The 19,265-nt window shown below is 41.6% G+C and overlaps 2 protein-coding genes and 2 long non-coding RNA genes across 5 annotated transcripts in view; 3 read left to right on the top strand and 1 right to left on the bottom strand.

Moving 5' to 3' along the window:
• The window catches only part of LOC123319559, a 66,518-nt gene extending 53,069 nt beyond the window's left edge, over positions 1 to 13,449 (top strand). The window contains exon 4 of the long non-coding RNA XR_006538511.1: positions 13,281 to 13,449. This is a non-coding gene — a long non-coding RNA (uncharacterized LOC123319559). The remainder of the gene's footprint in view (positions 1 to 13,280) is intronic.
• LOC123319555 (tachykinin-like peptides receptor 99D) overlaps positions 1 to 19,265 on the bottom strand; it is a 709,883-nt gene that overhangs the window by 68,608 nt on the left and 622,010 nt on the right. The gene's annotated exons all lie outside the window — the stretch shown is intronic.
• Positions 2,022 to 2,671, top strand: LOC123319562. Its single transcript, XR_006538513.1, has 2 exons — positions 2,022 to 2,565; positions 2,624 to 2,671. It is a non-coding gene; the product is annotated as an uncharacterized LOC123319562 (long non-coding RNA).
• Positions 6,785 to 10,122, top strand: LOC123319553. Its single transcript, XM_044906599.1, has 2 exons — positions 6,785 to 7,231; positions 7,293 to 10,122. The coding sequence occupies exon 2, from the start codon at positions 7,438 to 7,440 to the stop codon at positions 9,964 to 9,966; it is 2,529 nt and encodes an 842-aa protein (XP_044762534.1). The 5' UTR covers positions 6,785 to 7,231; positions 7,293 to 7,437; the 3' UTR covers positions 9,967 to 10,122.

Below are 19,265 nucleotides of genomic sequence, written 5' to 3'. Positions count from 1 at the left end.
ACGTATTGGAATACTTATTTGCCGGAGAAAACAGGGAGAAATATTTGGGAACCTGGCAATTGTCGTTTGGGCAATTAGTAGTTAGTCGTCATTTACATCTATATTTCGAAACTGATTGCGTTTCTTCTTCAGGAAAAAAAATATCGACCAAAATTTTAAACATGGAAATTTCCTTTACTATTAAGAAAATTCGTAACCTTTCTTCCACACTTGAACAGCTAAAAACCAAACTAACCGGACTGATTCCAGTTGGGATTTTTGAACAATTTCAGTATACACAGAACAGATCATATGGGACTGTATTCTCGACCAACAAAAACCTCCTCAATAACAAATTTATGGATCTCAAGAAACGGAAAATTCAATCCATAAGAATCAAGGATGGATGGCTCCGCAACCTGACAACCACACAAATCCCTGCTGACGTTAAAGTCATTTTGAGTTTGGGACCTAAATTTGCCGTAGCACCCCTCCCAATTAAAGACTTACCCATCAAGAATATCGTGGTGGACGTGGAAAACATCATCGAGTTGGCTCCCACCCCCATACAAAACGTCTTAAGGGCAAAATGTACTAATGCCATCACAAACTTCGTACACACCCATCAAGAGTCCCACAGTTTCGAACATCATCTTTTCACGAATGCAAGGAAATATGTCAGAGCACACAATGATTTAATAATTACATCTGCCGACAAAGGCAATGTTACAGTGGTTCTCTCCGCTGAACAATACAAGCATAAGATGAATATGCTTTTACAGGACACATCAACCTACACACAATTGACAAAAGATCCCACAAACGATGTCCAAAACAAGAACAACAAGATTGTTAAACAATTGAAAGATGGGGGTTTTATCGACACGGCCACCGCCAGGCAACTGACTACATACAAGGCGATTCCACCAAGAATATATGGACTTCCCAAAATCCACAAAACCGACACTCCATTGAGACCCATCGTATCCACCATTGGTTCAGCTACGGCGGAACTCAGTAGATTTATGTCGCACATTCTCACAGAAGCGTTTTCAGACTTCTCCACATATGCTATAGCTGACTCTTTCCAATTCAGCAGGAAGGTTAACAACCTCATATTACCTCAAGGTTACAAGCTTGTTTCCTTGGATGCTGTCAGTTTATTCACTAACATCTCATTAGAGCTGATTGTGCGAATCATCCAGTCGGAATGGAACAGAATATCGCAGGTCACAACCATAGAAATGTCCCTATTTATATCAATCATTAAATTTCTATTTGACTCTAATTACTTTGTATTCGATGGCACCTTCTTCTCTCAGATTTTTGGTTGTGTAATGGGAAATAGGATTAGTGCTATTCTGGCCCAGATCATTATGTCGGTACTCCTGAAATTCTGCATTCCCCTGCTGCCCTTCTACTTACCAATAGCCTGCCAATATGTTGATGATCTTCTGTTTTCTATTCCTGAAGATAAGACTGCTGAAACTTTGACAATTTTCAACAGCTTCGATCCGCACATAAAGTTCACGGTGGAAGAAGAAACCGAAAACAGTGTTCCGTTTTTGGACACGAGAGTCGTAAGATGTACAGGCAACCAAATAAAACTTGATTGGTACCAGAAACCTACTGCCTCGGGTCGCTACATTCATTATAGATCCAACCACTCTTGGGCCACTAAAACCAACCTTATAAAGGGAATGTTCAGCAGAATTAAAAATATCTGCCACCCAGATTTCCTGAAAACTTCAGAAAAAAGGTTACTCAACATCTTCGAAGAAAACGGCTATCCCAGGGTATTTTTAGAGAGATGTCTCCATTCTCTAACCCCTGACCCAGCAAGAAGAGGACCACTGGAGGAAACAACGACACTGGCAACTCAGGGCCAACAACTCAAATATGTATCCCTGCCCTTCGTCCCGTCTTTGACAGGAAAATTGACCAACATATTGAATGAGATAGAGAATATAAGGATCGCCAGATAAAACCCCCTAACTGTGAAGAACATTTTCAGCAAGATCAAAGACAAAGTACCAACCATGTCCAGATCCGACGTCATATACCGTATCCCATGTGGAGGTTGTAACTCGGTGTATATTGGCCAAACAGCCCAATGCCTAAGAAAACGCATCGCCCTCCACAGGAGTGATGCTAGACTGCGACCGGAAAGGTGTGCATTGGCAAGCCACTCGTCCTTACTTGGCCATACTTTCCTATATGATGACGTCGAAATACTAAGCACAAGTTCAAATTACAACAAAAGAACTTTTCTAGAAATGTGTTTCATCAACGAGAACACAAATAATATTAATAAAAAGACTGACCTGAAGAATCTGAGTGTTGTGTATAGTTACCTGTTATCCCTAGACCGATGTCGTGACGATAACAATACAGTGGATGTCATTACTTGATCTTGTTACTTTTCTGTGTTTCACCTTATTTTGTGACAGTAACCTATAAGAAGTGATTTGACTCCACACCAGCTCGTTTCTGTTTCATTGTTAAGCAGAGAAAAATAATGTTTTAAATGTGATCGTATAACTTCCTGATGCTCTCCTTGTTAGTTTTATAGTACACTTGTCGGATGTAAGTTTTAATGTTTATTTTGTATGTTTTGTAACCACGTTTATTATGTATATTTTAGCATCCTGAAGAAGAAACGCAATCAGTTTCGAAATATAGATGTAAATGACGACTAACTACTAATTGCCCAAACGACAATTGCCAGGTTCCCAAATATTTCTCCCTATATATATATATATATATATATATATATATATATATATATATAATACGAGTAATTTTAAGTATAGACTCTGAAAGTACATAAACTATATATATATATATATTGATTTAAATTAAGGGTGTTTCGACTATTTTTCAGGGCAAAATTCCAATGAGAGTCAAATTATATTAAAGCTCTATATTTCGTCAACTATCGTTGACTTCTTCAGGAGCAACTGGAAAATACAAAGATCTCATAACAAAAGTTCAAATTCTCTTAGGCTAAAACTTACAATACCATGACAATAAATATGGTAGCTTCAGAAAAAACAAGACCATGTAGAGGGTAATCAAAAAAGTACGTCAATTTCAGTTGAATTATTCAGGAAAAAATTGGTTTTACAAATGACAGATTTCAGAAAATTCTATAAATTGGCATGGACAAACAAATGTGCCATGATGTTCACAGAAGGGCAAAAAAAATTGAGAAAATCTTTTCTTATTTTATACAATTTGGATTAGAAATGTCTCTTATTTATAAGTACCTGCAAATAAGGTTACAAATTAGGAGATATTAGGAGAATACCTATTTTTTTTTTTTTTTTTTTTTTTTTTTTTTATCACAGGTCAGTAAGAAACTATAGATGTTACTAAGATTATTCGTATCCGTTTTCTTATTCATCGTTGAATTTTTATTTTCATTTATATATATATATATATATATATATATATATATATATATATATATATATATATATATATATATATATGCAATAGTTAAGGGGTGTGGGAAATTAAAGAGAGTATGATGAGACATCAGAATACCTACCGAAATACAGAGGTGGGTGGGTTGATTGGTTGTGGAACAACCCAAATTTCTTAAAAATATGCTCAATGCTCAATGATGCGAGGACAATGTGTAGACAAACAATTACAATTATCATATCCAGTCGGATCAACAGGTGCAAAAGCCGGTATAGTAAAGTGGGGTTAGCGTTAGCAACAGCAGAGTCACAGACAGGTAGTGACAACTGCAACCACAGAGTATTATCTTTTCTTCCTTTAACTATGAAAGGCAACAAAAATCTTTATGGCGTGCACTGATCAAACGTTACTCTCACTAACCTTGTGTATGTTCAATGCTCAGTGCAGGCCAATTTACAAATTCCAATTACAATTACAATTTCCTGAGGTGTGGGGGGAAAAATGAACATGTAATGCGCATCCACCAGGAGTTACTCTCACTAACCCTGTAGCACGCCTAGTGAAAACCTGATTAAAGATCAAATTTTTTCAAATGTACATCACATTTTAAAAACTTTAAAAAATTTAAAAAATTTTATTACAACTCAAATCCAGAGGTGCGAGGGGAAATGAATGTACAATGCGCATCCACCAGGAGCTACTCTCACTAACCCTGCAGAATGCTGCAGAACGTTGATCAAAAAACCACATGTTTTTTTTTTCTTAAAATGAAGATGTGAAAGCAAAAGCACATCCATCAGTGCTCATCAATCGAAAGCCACTCGCAACCTTTGTGGGATGCTTATTTAGATGTCGTTTCTTAATTTATATTTTATAAGTTATTATCAGTCGCTAATTATTGTCCAATTCACTCTCACTGAATTCTTAATTTAAAATCAGTCGCGATCAATATGTTTAGCCACAAATTCACTGTCACTGAATTTGGTGGACAATCACTCACGACGGTCAACCGATTCCTGACCTGCTGCCGTCAGAAAGCACTCCGTCACTGGATACACTTCGTGGTCTTGATGGGTCACCTTCATTGACCTGGTCGAAGTGGATTAGGTAGGAATAGATGCTGCTGATGTGGTTTACATCTCTTCTGTAATTCATGGCATTGGGGTGGCGCTTGATGTGGTACATTTCCAAAAAGGAACGCTTTCCTCCATTGCGTTCGCAATCTAGGACCCTAGTGGCCTCATAGTCCATTAAGTGGTCTCTATCTCTGCTGTGGTCTGCCAAGGCACATATCTTATTGGGGTTCTTGATATCGCTTCTATGTTGAGCCAACCTCTTCTTAAGCTGTTGCGACGTCTGTCCAATATAGATTTCATTACACATCGAACATGGAACAGAATATATCACTCCACTTTTGTGGAATGTGCTTACGCTATCTTTTATCCTACTATGGAGTCTGTCAATCTTGAACTCTGGTTTGGGGATCAACTTTATGTTGGGGGTCTTCAAAAGGCTTATCAGAGCATTTGTCATGCCTTTGATCAATGGTAAGGATGCGTAAGTTAGATTCAAATCTATTGTGGTGGATGCGCCCCTGTGTTCATTCCGTGGCTGTCCGGAATGAGTGGAGCTGTGAATCAATCTGTTTAATAGACCCCTGGGGTAACCATTTTCCAGCATCAATTGGAACAATATTTCAAGGTTTTGTGTTCTCAAGGAGGGGTGCGCGATTCGTCGAATCCGGTTTTTTAATCCCAATACTAAATTTACTTTCTGTCCATGTGTGTGGTTGGACAGGTAGTGTATGTACCTCCCTGAGCTCGTTGGTTTGCGGTACCAATCTAAGATTAATCGGTTGTTAGGTAATCTGATTACCTTCGTGTCCAAAAATGGAACACTTCTATCAGTTTCTTTTTCTATGGTGAATTGCACTCTCCGGTGGTGGTTGTTAAACTTTTCAAGGAGGTAGCTCACCTGTTCTTCAGGCACGGCGCAGATAATGTCATCCACATATTTCTTGATGAAGGGGATGTGGAAAGGAACATCAGAAAGTACGTTGTCCAAAATGAAGTCCATAACTATGTCTGCAATTGGGGAGCTGGAGTTTGAGCCCATGGGTGAGCCAAGAATTTGTAAGTAGAAGATGCCATCGAACACAAAATAGTTGGATGTGAACAGGAAATTGATTATGCTCAAGAATTCTTCCTTTGGTATGTTTGTATGGTTGTTTATAAGTTGCCATTTACTCTCTATTGCTGAAACCGCAAGGTCTAAGGATATGTTGTTGAACAGTGATATAACGTCCAAACTAATTATGACGTAGTTGTCAGGGAGCTGGAAATCATTGATGAGGTCAGCAAATGAGAAAGAATCTTCGATGAAGTAAATGCTTCTAGAGGCTGACAAGTATTTAGATAGGATGTCAGATATGAACACTGACAGTTTGGAGGAAGGGGTATTGATGCACGATATAATTGGTCTGATTGTGAGAGTGGGCTTGTGGATTTTTGGTAATCCGTAAAATCTCGCAGGGACCGAGTTGTAGTTGTACAGCCGTTTTCCTTGGGTCTGTGTTATGTAGCCCTTGTTCACCAAACTTTTGATCACTGCATTGCATTTATTCTGCATCGACGTGGTGGGATCTCTAGGTAGTTGTTTATAGTACTGTTCATCCTGTAGTAATGTGTCCACTAGTTCTTTGTATTGGGTCTTATCCATTAGCACCGTCACATTTCCCTTATCAGCTCTTACAACTAGCAAACCTGGATGTTGTTTCAGGTATTTCATGCAGTGGAAAAATTCATTGTGGTATATGTTGTTGGTTCCCCTCCCGGACTTGAATGCCCCAATGCCATGAATTACAGAAGAGATGTAAACCACATCAGCAGCATCTATTCCTACCTAATCCACTTCGACCAGGTCAATGAAGGTGACCCATCAAGACCACGAAGTGTATCCAGTGACGGAGTGCTTTCTGACGGCAGCAGGTCAGGAATCGGTTGACCGTCGTGAGTGATTGTCCACCAAATTCAGTGACAGTGAATTTGTGGCTAAACATATTGATCGCGACTGATTTTAAATTAAGAATTCAGTGAGAGTGAATTGGACAATAATTAGCGACTGATAATAACTTATAAAATATAAATTAAGAAACGACATCTAAATAAGCATCCCACAAAGGTTGCGAGTGGCTTTCGATTGATGAGCACTGATGGATGTGCTTTTGCTTTCACATCTTCATTTTAAGAAAAAAAAAACATGTGGTTTTTTGATCAACGTTCTGCAGCATTCTGCAGATAATAAAATGTAATAAAATTTTTTAAATTTTTTAAAGTTTTTAAAATGTGATGTACATTTGAAAAAATGTGATCTTTAATCAGGTTTTCACTAGGCGTGCTACAGGGTTAGTGAGAGTAACTCCTGGTGGATGCGCATTACATGTTCATTTTTCCCCCCACACCTCAGGAAATTGTAATTGTAATTGGAATTTGTAAATTGGCCTGCACTGAGCATTGAACATACACAAGGTTAGTGAGAGTAACGTTTGATCAGTGCACGCCATAAAGATTTTTGTTGCCTTTCATAGTTAAAGGAAGAAAAGATAATACTCTGTGGTTGCAGTTGTCACTACCTGTCTGTGACTCTGCTGTTGCTAACGCTAACCCCACTTTACTATACCGGCTTTTGCACCTGTTGATCCGACTGGATATGATAATTGTAATTGTTTGTCTACACATTGTCCTCGCATCATTGAGCATTGAGCATATTTTTAAGAAATTTGGGTTGTTCCACAACCAATCAACCCACCCACCTCTGTATTTCGGTAGGTATTCTGATGTCTCATCCGATTTCGAATAGTTATTGACTATATAACATGTTTGTAGAGTCCTGAAGAAGATCCTAACCAGGATCGAAACGTTGACAATGAAATAAAGAAGAGAGAGACCTAAATCACGCTCTTTAATTTCCCACACCCCTTAACTATTGCATATAATCGACTCTGGGAATTATCCGTTCATATATTCAAGCATGGGGTTTTATGCAGAAGTAAGACAAAACTATGGAGTCGCGATGTCAGATGCCCTAAAGAGGTGGTCATCACTCAATTTGAAACTTGCCGCCCATAGAAATCGAAGAATTTTTCTCCTGGAATGCAAGAGAAGAGGTTTAACACCAAAACATATGTCTGGCAACATGAATTACCTTCTCAATTCGGCATCAGACGCCATATCGTCAAGGCAGGCTCAGACAATGAAAGAGCGTTCTCTGCGACTCATCATCCAGTTCGAGATCACAGTCACAGTCACCAAGATCACAAGAATGGAGGATGAGCAGTCCGGATTGTGGGAGAGTCTGGAGGGTTTTCTTCCACAGGAGATGCTTAGTCGGTTCAAACATTACCAACATAACAAATATACTAGATTTTTTACCACAATCAAGGAGAGTAATCTGAGGAAAGTGAGAGCTCTATCAGATGAACAACTCCATAAGTTAAGCCCACAGGACAGATGGGTAAGAAATATCAGCTCTACCACCATACCAGATAGAGTTATCAAATTCTTGGCACTCGGCCCCAAATTCAGTGTGGATGTCCCAGCCAGGAAGATACCCATGTCTAGGTTACTGTCAGACATAGAAAACATCATCAGCCTAAACGACACACTATCAGAAGAAGGAAGAAATTTCAAACGTGCACAAGCAACCAATGTAGTTACCAATTGTATCAAGTCCGGGAGGGGAACCAACAACATATACCACAATGAATTTTTCCACTGCATGAAATACCTGAAACAACATCCAGGTTTGCTAGTTGTAAGAGCTGATAAGGGAAATGTGACGGTGCTAATGGATAAGACCCAATACAAAGAACTAGTGGACACATTACTACAGGATGAACAGTACTATAAACAACTACCTAGAGATCCCACCACGTCGATGCAGAATAAATGCAATGCAGTGATCAAAAGTTTGGTGAACAAGGGCTACATAACACAGACCCAAGGAAAACGGCTGTACAACTACAACTCGGTCCCTGCGAGATTTTACGGATTACCAAAAATCCACAAGCCCACTCTCACAATCAGACCAATTATATCGTGCATCAATACCCCTTCCTCCAAACTGTCAGTGTTCATATCTGACATCCTATCTAAATACTTGTCAGCCTCTAGAAGCATTTACTTCATCGAAGATTCTTTCTCATTTGCTGACCTCATCAATGATTTCCAGCTCCCTGACAACTACGTCATAATTAGTTTGGACGTTATATCACTGTTCAACAACATATCCTTAGACCTTGCGGTTTCAGCAATAGAGAGTAAATGGCAACTTATAAACAACCATACAAACATACCAAAGGAAGAATTCTTGAGCATAATCAATTTCCTGTTCACATCCAACTATTTTGTGTTCGATGGCATCTTCTACTTACAAATTCTTGGCTCACCCATGGGCTCAAACTCCAGCTCCCCAATTGCAGACATAGTTATGGACTTCATTTTGGACAACGTACTTTCTGATGTTCCTTTCCACATCCCCTTCATCAAGAAATATGTGGATGACATTATCTGCGCCGTGCCTGAAGAACAGGTGAGCTACCTCCTTGAAAAGTTTAACAACCACCACCGGAGAGTGCAATTCACCATAGAAAAAGAAACTGATAGAAGTGTTCCATTTTTGGACACGAAGGTAATCAGATTACCTAACAACCGATTAATCTTAGATTGGTACCGCAAACCAACGAGCTCAGGGAGGTACATACACTACCTGTCCAACCACACACATGGACAGAAAGTAAATTTAGTATTGGGATTAAAAAACCGGATTCGACGAATCGCGCACCCCTCCTTGAGAACACAAAACCTTGAAATATTGTTCCAATTGATGCTGGAAAATGGTTACCCCAGGGGTCTATTAAACAGATTGATTCACAGCTCCACTCATTCCGGACAGCCACGGAATGAACACAGGGGCGCATCCACCACAATAGATTTGAATCTAACTTACGCATCCTTACCATTGATCAAAGGCATGACAAATGCTCTGATAAGCCTTTTGAAGACCCCCAACATAAAGTTGATCCCCAAACCAGAGTTCAAGATTGACAGACTCCATAGTAGGATAAAAGATAGCGTAAGCACATTCCACAAAAGTGGAGTGATATATTCTGTTCCATGTTCGATGTGTAATGAAATCTATATTGGACAGACGTCGCAACAGCTTAAGAAGAGGTTGGCTCAACATAGAAGCGATATCAAGAACCCCAATAAGATATGTGCCTTGGCAGACCACAGCAGAGATAGAGACCACTTAATGGACTATGAGGCCACTAGGGTCCTAGATTGCGAACGCAATGGAGGAAAGCGTTCCTTTTTGGAAATGTACCACATCAAGCGCCACCCCAATGCCATGAATTACAGAAGAGATGTAAACCACATCAGCAGCATCTATTCCTACCTAATCCACTTCGACCAGGTCAATGAAGGTGACCCATCAAGACCACGAAGTGTATCCAGTGACGGAGTGCTTTCTGACGGCAGCAGGTCAGGAATCGGTTGACCGTCGTGAGTGATTGTCCACCAAATTCAGTGACAGTGAATTTGTGGCTAAACATATTGATCGCGACTGATTTTAAATTAAGAATTCAGTGAGAGTGAATTGGACAATAATTAGCGACTGATAATAACTTATAAAATATAAATTAAGAAACGACATCTAAATAAGCATCCCACAAAGGTTGCGAGTGGCTTTCGATTGATGAGCACTGATGGATGTGCTTTTGCTTTCACATCTTCATTTTAAGAAAAAAAAAACATGTGGTTTTTTGATCAACGTTCTGCAGCATTCTGCAGGGTTAGTGAGAGTAGCTCCTGGTGGATGCGCATTGTACATTCATTTCCCCTCGCACCTCTGGATTTGAGTTGTAATAAAATTTTTTAAATTTTTTAAAGTTTTTAAAATGTGATGTACTGTAACGCGCGTTTCTCGGAGAAGCCTTAATCTCGAGCGCCAGCTATTCTTTTCAATAGGAAGAATAGCAAACCTACCAGAGTAGCTGCTAGCCAGAGACAGAGCTCGGTGTTGTCTAGGGTAGTAGCGACAACGAAGAAGTCAAAATCGAACTATGTAAAAGTTTATTCACAACTTCGGAAACTAATTATATGTACAAGGGAGATATGTGTGATATAAAATGTGAGTGATTCTATCAGTGAAAATACATTCGTGAAATCTTATCCGGTCACGAGCACTTTATGAAATTTGTACCGGGTGTAGTGAAAAATTAACGGTTCAATAAAAATGCGCCAACCAGAACTGACGAATGCTAAGGACTTGCTATACGGTATCGGTGTGTAGTTGTATTTCTCCGGGAATGAAACACAATAAGGACGGGTCTGTTCGAGACTTTTATTCGCTGCCCCAAGGGTTTTAGCACACCATGATTGACAGCGAAGAAAATGTCTATTTTTAACGCAACTACGGGATTTCACTGACTACGTGCGGTATCTCTTATTCTCTGCCCCAAGGGTTATAGCACACCATGATTGACAGAAAAGAAGAGACTTCGGATTTCACTTATGACGCGGAACGCGGACAGGGGGGTTGACGGAACTTTCCCTTCAGTACCCCAAGGGCTAGGGCGGACCTGTTCGGGACTTTTATTCGCTGCCCCAAGGGTTGTAGCACACCATGATTGACAGCGAAGAAAATGTCTAGGTTTAACGCAACTACGGGATCTCACTGACTACGTGCGGTATCTCTTATTCTCTGCCCCAAGGGTTATGGCACACCGTGATTGACAGAAAAGAAGAGATTTCGGATTTAACACTTATGACGCGGAACGCGGACAGGGTAAAGAACGATAAAATACAACAGGAAACGATACAGTACAGCAGTGTCAAAGTTAAAGAAGTAACGGCGTAGGTCTAACAAAGAAACTGAACGGTACAGACGGGGACCTACCTCCTTTGTTTCAAGCACTCGAAACTCAAAGGATTTAAAAAGAAAAACTAAAAAATTAATTCTAAGCACTGATGCAAATAACACAAAATGATTATTCTCAACGGCGAAAGTACTACGGAAAATCAACTGAATTTATACTAGAAGTTAGAAACCACGTTAGAAAGCGAAATAATACTCAAGCGAAAGGAAAGCACTGAAGTAAAATTCAAAAGTCAGCCGACGAACTGAAGTAACAGTCGAAAAGTCGAAAAGTGCTCGTCGCGGGGGGAAAATTTGCTTTTATAGGCATATCCCCTCCCACGGTAAAAATCCGAAAATTCCAGAATACGACAAGACTGAAAAACGTCGTCAGCTCCGGTTTATCGCATATCAACAGATGAAAAACGTTGAAATCTTCAGCGGCATGTAAGAAAAACAACGTAAAATACAGATAAGCGGTTTTTTACATTTACTCCGCCTGTCGGAATGAACGTACGGAATATTCGAGAATTAAAATATTTTCAAAGACGGAAATTTAAAACGAAAAAATTCACTAAGATGAACTCCAATTTTCCTCAGAAAACTGGGGTTCATTACACCACCTCCACCTCGGAAGAAATTAACTTACGATGAAATAGTGAGCTTAATTTCACGACTCTATCTACCCCTAGTACCTTACTTTCGCGCGCGCCACCTATATACTCGTGACCAGTTTACAATAGCTGTATTCGATAGTACTTATCTTCTCTATGGTTGGCCACTGGTAGTTCCAATGCGCACGCAGAAACGTCAGCGTCCGTCAGCTCGGCGCAGGTCTCCGCCACCTTGTCAAAGAATTTTGTTCAGCGTTCCGTGCGTGGATGTTCAATTATTATACCTTCTCCATGTGGAAATCCATCTTTATCGCTGGTCGGAAACGTGCCATGTTTCATCCCTCCGGTGAGTACCTAATTTAACTGTGTTTGGCGGGTGTTTGAATTCCATCGTGGTTTTGTAGGTTACCCAGGAATCGTGGGAGCTGCAACAGGTGGAAAGCCTCCAACAGCTCGACGTGGGGGCTCAATGGGCTGGTGTGACCCGGCTGTACGGACGTTGAGACTCTCGGATCCGGTATGAGACTTGCAGGTGGGTAATTTCTAACAATAAACTCTCCAATCTTCATCGTTCTTCGTGGTCAACTTTTCTTCTTGGAACGGTTTTTCTCTGTATTCTGCTTTCAGGTAGACGGTGCTTTCTTCAGGTAAACAGTGTTAAATTGACGGTACAATAATTTCGATTCGGTTCAGGACAGAAATTGGTTAGATCTATTGGATTAATAGACGGATATACTCAGTTGCAAGGTGAAACAGTATCCTTTATTGGTATTCCTTACATAAATAACAGATTTTTCGGACAGTTTTAACAGGTTTGATTTATAATTGTATGTTGAACGGATGAAAATCTGTAGATACGGTATTTCGGTCAACGGTGGTGCCTGTACGGAATTTGAACGGAATTGTTACGGTGTAATCGGTTATAACTAGGTTAGTGACGGGCTTCAGATTTACAAGATTTCTCCTTGCAGGTGGCCTCGGCTTCTTGGACAGGTACGGAGGGCTAATTCCCTACTGGTTGACATGCGGAACTTGTTCAACTTCTTCCGGGGTGGTTCTATCCGTTGATTCTTGGAGACAGATTGTCTGGATGCGCTGGTTCTAGTTAATTGAGCAACTACAGTTATTCAGATAAACAGGTAAACGGAAAATAATAATATAATCGGTAACGGAAAAAAAGAATATATATTCGGTAACGGAAAAATATAACGGATTTCCTCCTTTCAGAGGTTATTGCTATAGAACAGTTAACGGATCATGACAATAATATTATTATGCATGAAATGGTTTTAAATCTTTAATATGTATATTAGTGATTTTTCTACCCTCTGTATCTTTCAGGTCATAGACAACAGGTGAAACGACTTTAACAACGGTGAACGGACCGGAAAACTTCGGAGCCAACTTGGCGGCGAAACTGTCAACGGCAGAGGATAAAGGACGGTCCCGGCGTAGAACTTTATCTCCCACATGGTATCGGATTTCTCTTCGTCGAAGATTGTAGTGGTGAGCCTGTTGCTGGAAAGCATGGTACAGTTTAGTACGGACGAACTCATAAGCCTCCTGGAGATGTTTGATCTGTTGAGTACGGTAAGTCATGTCTCTATTTTCTTCTCCTGTACGGTTGGATTCTCCGTTCATTTCATTATTGTGGGGGTTTGTCGAATAAATCGCCCTCGGGACTTCTAGTTCCCTTCCATAATTTAAAAATGCCGGTGTAAATCCAGTAGACTCCTGTTTAGCGGTATTGATGGCAAACGTTAACTCTCCTATCTTGTCATCCCAGGTGCGTTGATCGGCTTCACAAAACTGTGCTATCATGGTCTTCAGGGTACGGTTAGCTCTTTCTACAGGATTGCACTGAGGAGTATACGGTGGTGTGAAACGGTGAGCGATATTCAGCTCTCGGAGACTGTTCTTGAATAGTCTGCTGTCAAATTGTACTCCATTGTCGGATATTACTATTTTTGGGCAACCGTATTTCAGTATGACTTGTTCGTAGAGGGTCGAATAAACAGTTTTGGCGGTGGCTTTCCGCAACGGACGACACTCTACCCACTTTGTGAACCGGTCTTGCATTACCACGATGTAGGAGTTTCCCTTTTTTGACCGTGGCAATGGTCCAACTATGTCCGTGGATACTTCTTTGAACGGCGCATCCGCCATTCGGTGTGGTTGCATCTTACCAGGGGTTTTCTGTTGTGAAACTTTGTACTTTTGGCACGATGTGCAGTTCCTCACGTATTTCGCAATGTCTCTAAACATCCCTGGCCAGTAATAATTTCTGGCTATCCGTGCAATCGTCTTAGCAATCCCCATGTGACCTGCTAGTTCTGAGTCGTGGTTTTCCTGCAGTACTTCTGTTCGCTGTTCGGATGGTACACAGAGTTTCCAGGGTTGGCCGGTTCCATCTTCTGTGAAGTCGGATGAGTCCCAGAAATGTCGCAACAGTTTTCCATTTTCAACGGCGTAGTCAGGAAAATTTGCTGGGTCTTTTTCCACCTCCTGTAACTTTTTGTTGTACCATTTGCACTGAGTTGTTTCTATCTCGGATAAACATACGGAATCTAGGGACGGCAACGGGTTTCGGGACAGGCTGTCGGCTACTTTGTTCATCGATCCTTTACGGTACTGGACTTCGAAGTCGAATTGCTGAAGGAAAACGGCCCATCGAGCAATTCTTCCGGACGGTGACTTGATGGAGTTAAGCCATTTCAGACTCATGTGATCGGAAATTACTGTGAAATGGAATCCTTCTAGGTACGGTCGCAGTTTCTCTATGGAAAATACTATGGCGAGACATTCCTTTTCTGACACGGAGTAATTTTTCTCTGCGGGGTTTAGTGTTCGGCTCACATAGGCGATTACTCTCTCTTCTCCATCGATCACTTGTGTTAGGGCACCTCCAAGGCCCATGTCACTGGCGTCAGTTTGCAGAACGAACGGTTGGGTGAAGTCTGGACAAGCCAGTATCGGAGATTCTGTGAGTTTTTGTTTCAGAAGCTCGAAGGCCTTCTGCTGGTCTTCTCCCCATTTCCAACGGTGTTTCTTCTGCAGTAATCGAGTCAACGGAGAAACTAAATCGGAGAAGTTCTCTATGAAACGACGGTACCAGCTGGCAACTCCAAGAAATCGACGCAGTTCTCGGACGGTTTTCGGTATTGGCAAAGACACTATCGAAGAAACTTTGTCGGGATCGGTACAGATGCCATCGGAGGTGACGACATGTCCAAGGTATTTTAGGGATTTCCGCACAAAGTCACACTTGTCGGGGTTGAGACGAAGATTAGCTTCTCTCAACCGTCGGAATACTTCTCTCAAGTTCTCCAGGTGCTCCTCGAAAGTTTCCCCCAGGACAACTATATCGTCCAGGTAAGCGAACGCTTCCGGTTCCATTTCGGGGCCAATGACGGTGTCTAGGAACCTCTGGAAGGTGGCTGGGCTTGCATGTAAACCGAACGGCATCACGGTGAACTGGAACAGACCTCTTCCGGGGACGGTAAATGCAGTAATCGGACGGCTCTCCTTTGCTAATGGTATCTGCCAGTATCCTTGTTTCAGGTCCAGTGTGGAGATGTACTTCGCTTTTCGGAGTTTGTCCAGAATCCCAGAAATGTACGGCAACGGGTATGCATCTTTCACAGACACTTGGTTAACAGCACGGAAGTCGATGCAGAAACGGTACTTTCCGTCTTTCTTCTTGACCAATACAACAGGTGAACTCCACGGTGACTTGGAGGGTTCAATCACTCCCTCAGCCAACATACGGTCCACTTCCTGATTGAAGATCTCCTGCATTTTCGGATTTAGAGGTCGGTATCGTTGTTTGATCGGTTCGGTGCCCGGTTTCAGTTTGATCTTGTGTTCAATCAGGTCGGTTGTACCATACAGGTCTTCGAACTTCTTTAATTCCTCGGTCAGAAATGCCTCCAGTTCTTGTTTCTGAGATTCTGTCAGTTCCAATAGGTGTTCTTCGGCGGTGTGAACCTCTGCGGCGGTTTCGACGGGAGCCATCGGCTTCGAGATCAGTCGGCCTTCCAGAAAGCACTCGGCGGTACTAAGATTTACGGAAAACTTGAAAGTCGACAGAACATCCATCCCCAGAATAATGTCTACCGGTAAGCTTGGTACCAGTAAGAATTTCAAATCAGGCAGTGTGTAATCGGAAATTTGCACGGTGGTGGTGTACAGTTTCGGCGTGACGGTGGTTTTTCCGTTCGCTATTACTGCAAAACTGTTGTGCATTGTTTGTCCTGTGATTCCTTTACTTTCACAATGATCGGATACGGCCTGACTGCAAAAACTCCTGGTCGCTCCTGTATCTATCAGTGCTCGGAAGTGTTCGCCGGCTATTTTGACCTCTATTAACGGTCGGTTATCATTACAGGTGGTCGGTGTCAGTGGAGTCAAGATTCTGGGAGATGTGGTCGACTCCGTCTCCAATCTCCCCTTTAGTTTTCCGAACGGCAGGGACAATCTCGTGAGAGAATGTTCTCCCTCTGACATCGAGAACAGAAGATTTTCGGTGGCCTGCGACATTCTCGACGCATGTGGCCATATCCACCACATCGGAAACACTGTGTCTGGAAGGACACTCTCCTCCCTGATGATGATTGGGTCCGGTCAGCGTGGCTATTTTCGGCTCGACGACGGGGTGGCGGTGTTGAATTTCCGGATCTACCCTCGGACCTGTCTCCAGAAGTTGGACGGTGTGATTCCTGTTGCTGGCCTATTGATTCTCTGGATCGGTGTGACTTTGGACGGCTTTCCCCTTGCGGAGAAAGTCGTGTCTGGTTGGCTTGCGTCGGCGGGGCTGATTCCCTGTGATCAGTTGTTTGCACCTGTTCTCCGGTATCCACAGAAAAACTCGCCTGATATCGGTTCAGCTGGCGGGGAGTGTACGTCAGGTGAGGTTCCTCCACGAAACCTGGTTTTGAGGGCGGCCGGGTGTACTGGCTCATCTGCCACTGGACCAGTTCAAAAACTTTTCCTTTACGGAGAAGTTCATCATACGTCTTGGTCTCCTGGAAGGCCAAGGCCTGCTGTAAGGGCGGAATCAACCTTTGTCGGATGAGTCGGATCTGCTCCACTTCGGATGGTTTGGTATAGGTGAGTTTCTGGAATAAGTTCTGCATCCGGGTAACATACAGAAGCAACTTTTCCTCAGGACCTTGTGTTCGTCTTTTTATTTCCTCTAACAGATTCTCCTCATAGTTGACAGGCAGAAATGCTTCTTTCAGCTGGTTGCTGAAATCCTCCCAATCCTCGAAAGTACCTCTCCTGGGAATAAACCAATCCCTCGCATCCTTTCGTAGTAATTCATAAACTGATTCAAAAACTTGTTCCAGGGACACTTTACGGGATTCAGCCAGCCTCTCCACTTCTTCAAGGAATCCGGTCACACTTCCAGTGCCGTCAAAGGAAATGTTCCATTTGTGTACCGGGATAGTTGGTATTGTTGATCGGGACTCCGGTTCTGATCTGGCAGGTGTAGTGACAATTGGTCGGTCAGAACTTATACAAGGTGCAGGTAAGTGTGGAAAAGACACCCTTCGGGTAGAATTAATCCATCTACCCCGTGTCAGACCCTCAGGTGTTGTTGTTCCACAGTCCTGTGACTGCGTGAGAGGTATCGCTGGTAACTGTCGCAGTAACGCTGTACATGTCTGTCTTGTCTCATTCATGACCTGTTCTAATGTTGGATTCCTTACAGGTGTACCAGTACGTGAGACATCCACTGCTACAGGAGGATCGACACCATCTCCCAAGTCGATAAGTGATGCTTCGACCCTTGACATCCTCTCCGGTTGGATCGGTGACACTCCAGGTGAACTGGGCACCTCCACATCTAAGAGAGACCTCTGATGTCGGTTAGATGGCTGCGGCTGTTCACGATTACTCTTCTTACGCAGCTCCTCTAGTGTTTCCAACGCCTCAGCTGTAGTTGCCTTCATTTGTCCAACTAGTTGTAACTGTGTTGTGTCTGCAGTAACAATAAAGTCCAGCCTTCCTTGTATGTGTATTAATCGGGTGTAAATTCGCGAAAATTCGTTAGCTGCATTCTCATGATTGAAGTTCTGAAGGGATTCCACTAAATCGGTGAGTTTATTTTGGCAAATCTCAATCTCGGAGGCGGGATTCAATGATGTTGGGGGTAGTAAAGGTTCATTAGACTGAAGTACTTGTCGTAGTAGACTCCGTTTAGTCATCACAGTACCCGGTATCGATTGTCCTCTCAGTTGTAATTCGTATGTAAGTTCATCACTGAGTAACCGGTTCACATCCATGTTCGACATATTATATTCAACTAAGTCCGATTCAGAACGCACCAATCTTTCACACTCGGTATGTCTTTCACAATCTGTTTAAGTTCTAAGTCCAACCCGGTGAGTTAATCGTTAGCCAACCTATTCACTCAAGTTCGAAGTGGGTATCGGTGTAACCCCAAAAAAAAAAAAAATAAAGTCTAAGTCCCGGTGTATCAGAAAAAAAAATCTAAGTTCAAGTCCCGGCGCACTAAATAATCTAAGTCCCGATGTATCACACCAAAAATTTTACAAGTCCGTCGTTACTCGAAAAAAAAATTGTCAATCAGTCCCACTAAAGTTCGAAAATATTCGCGAAATACCGCACTCACTCGCAAGTCGTTTCGTATAGTCCGGAAAATTTCCCGAAATTCGAACCGCACCAGAACGCACAGGTCAGATTCCAAACAGTTTTTCAGTTCAATGTCCAGAAAATAAATCGCAATAGGTTTCAGAAAAATCAGCAATAATTGGTAAGTTTCAACAGTACAGGTCAAAAGAAAATAAAAGCAGGTAGACAAGTTATCAATAGGGTAATAGGTGATTCACTATTAAACTGATAGGTAAATAAAACCTATTAAGTTTTACCAATTGTGACAATAAATTTTCAATGTTCGGAAATTCACTCACCTTCAATACGAAATTAAAACAGTTCAATTCAATTAATCAGAAATAATAAGAAATCGGAAATAATTTTCACTGATATTAAGGCGCAACAACAGTTCAGTTTTCAATAACTCAATAAAGTAATCGGCAAAAGGAATAATCACAAATTAATTAAATTATTTCCAATAGGTTTCAACAATAGGAAAATTTTCAGAATATAGTCCAATTCAATTCACAGTATAACAGTTCAATACAGAGTGGCAGGTAATAAAACACAGATCAAGTTTATTTTTCACAGTTCTCGGTTCAAGAAATAGTTACTCACTGTTCTTAGGTTTTACTCACTGTTTCGGGAATTCACTCACTATCCGGTTAATGTTTCTCACCTCTGTTGTTTCCTACTGGATTTTGCACA

This window comes from Coccinella septempunctata, chromosome 8 (assembly GCF_907165205.1).
Source record: "Coccinella septempunctata chromosome 8, icCocSept1.1, whole genome shotgun sequence".
NCBI lineage: Eukaryota > Metazoa > Arthropoda > Insecta > Coleoptera > Coccinellidae > Coccinella > Coccinella septempunctata.
Note: the sequence above shows the minus strand (reverse complement) of the source record. Positions and strands in the feature narration are given on the sequence as shown.

What these genes read in the sequence shown, in the direction of transcription:
- LOC123319553 (XM_044906599.1), top strand. Translation starts at nt 7,438, where the DNA reads ATGGGGTTTTATGCAGAAGTAAGACAAAACTATGGAGTCGCGATGTCA.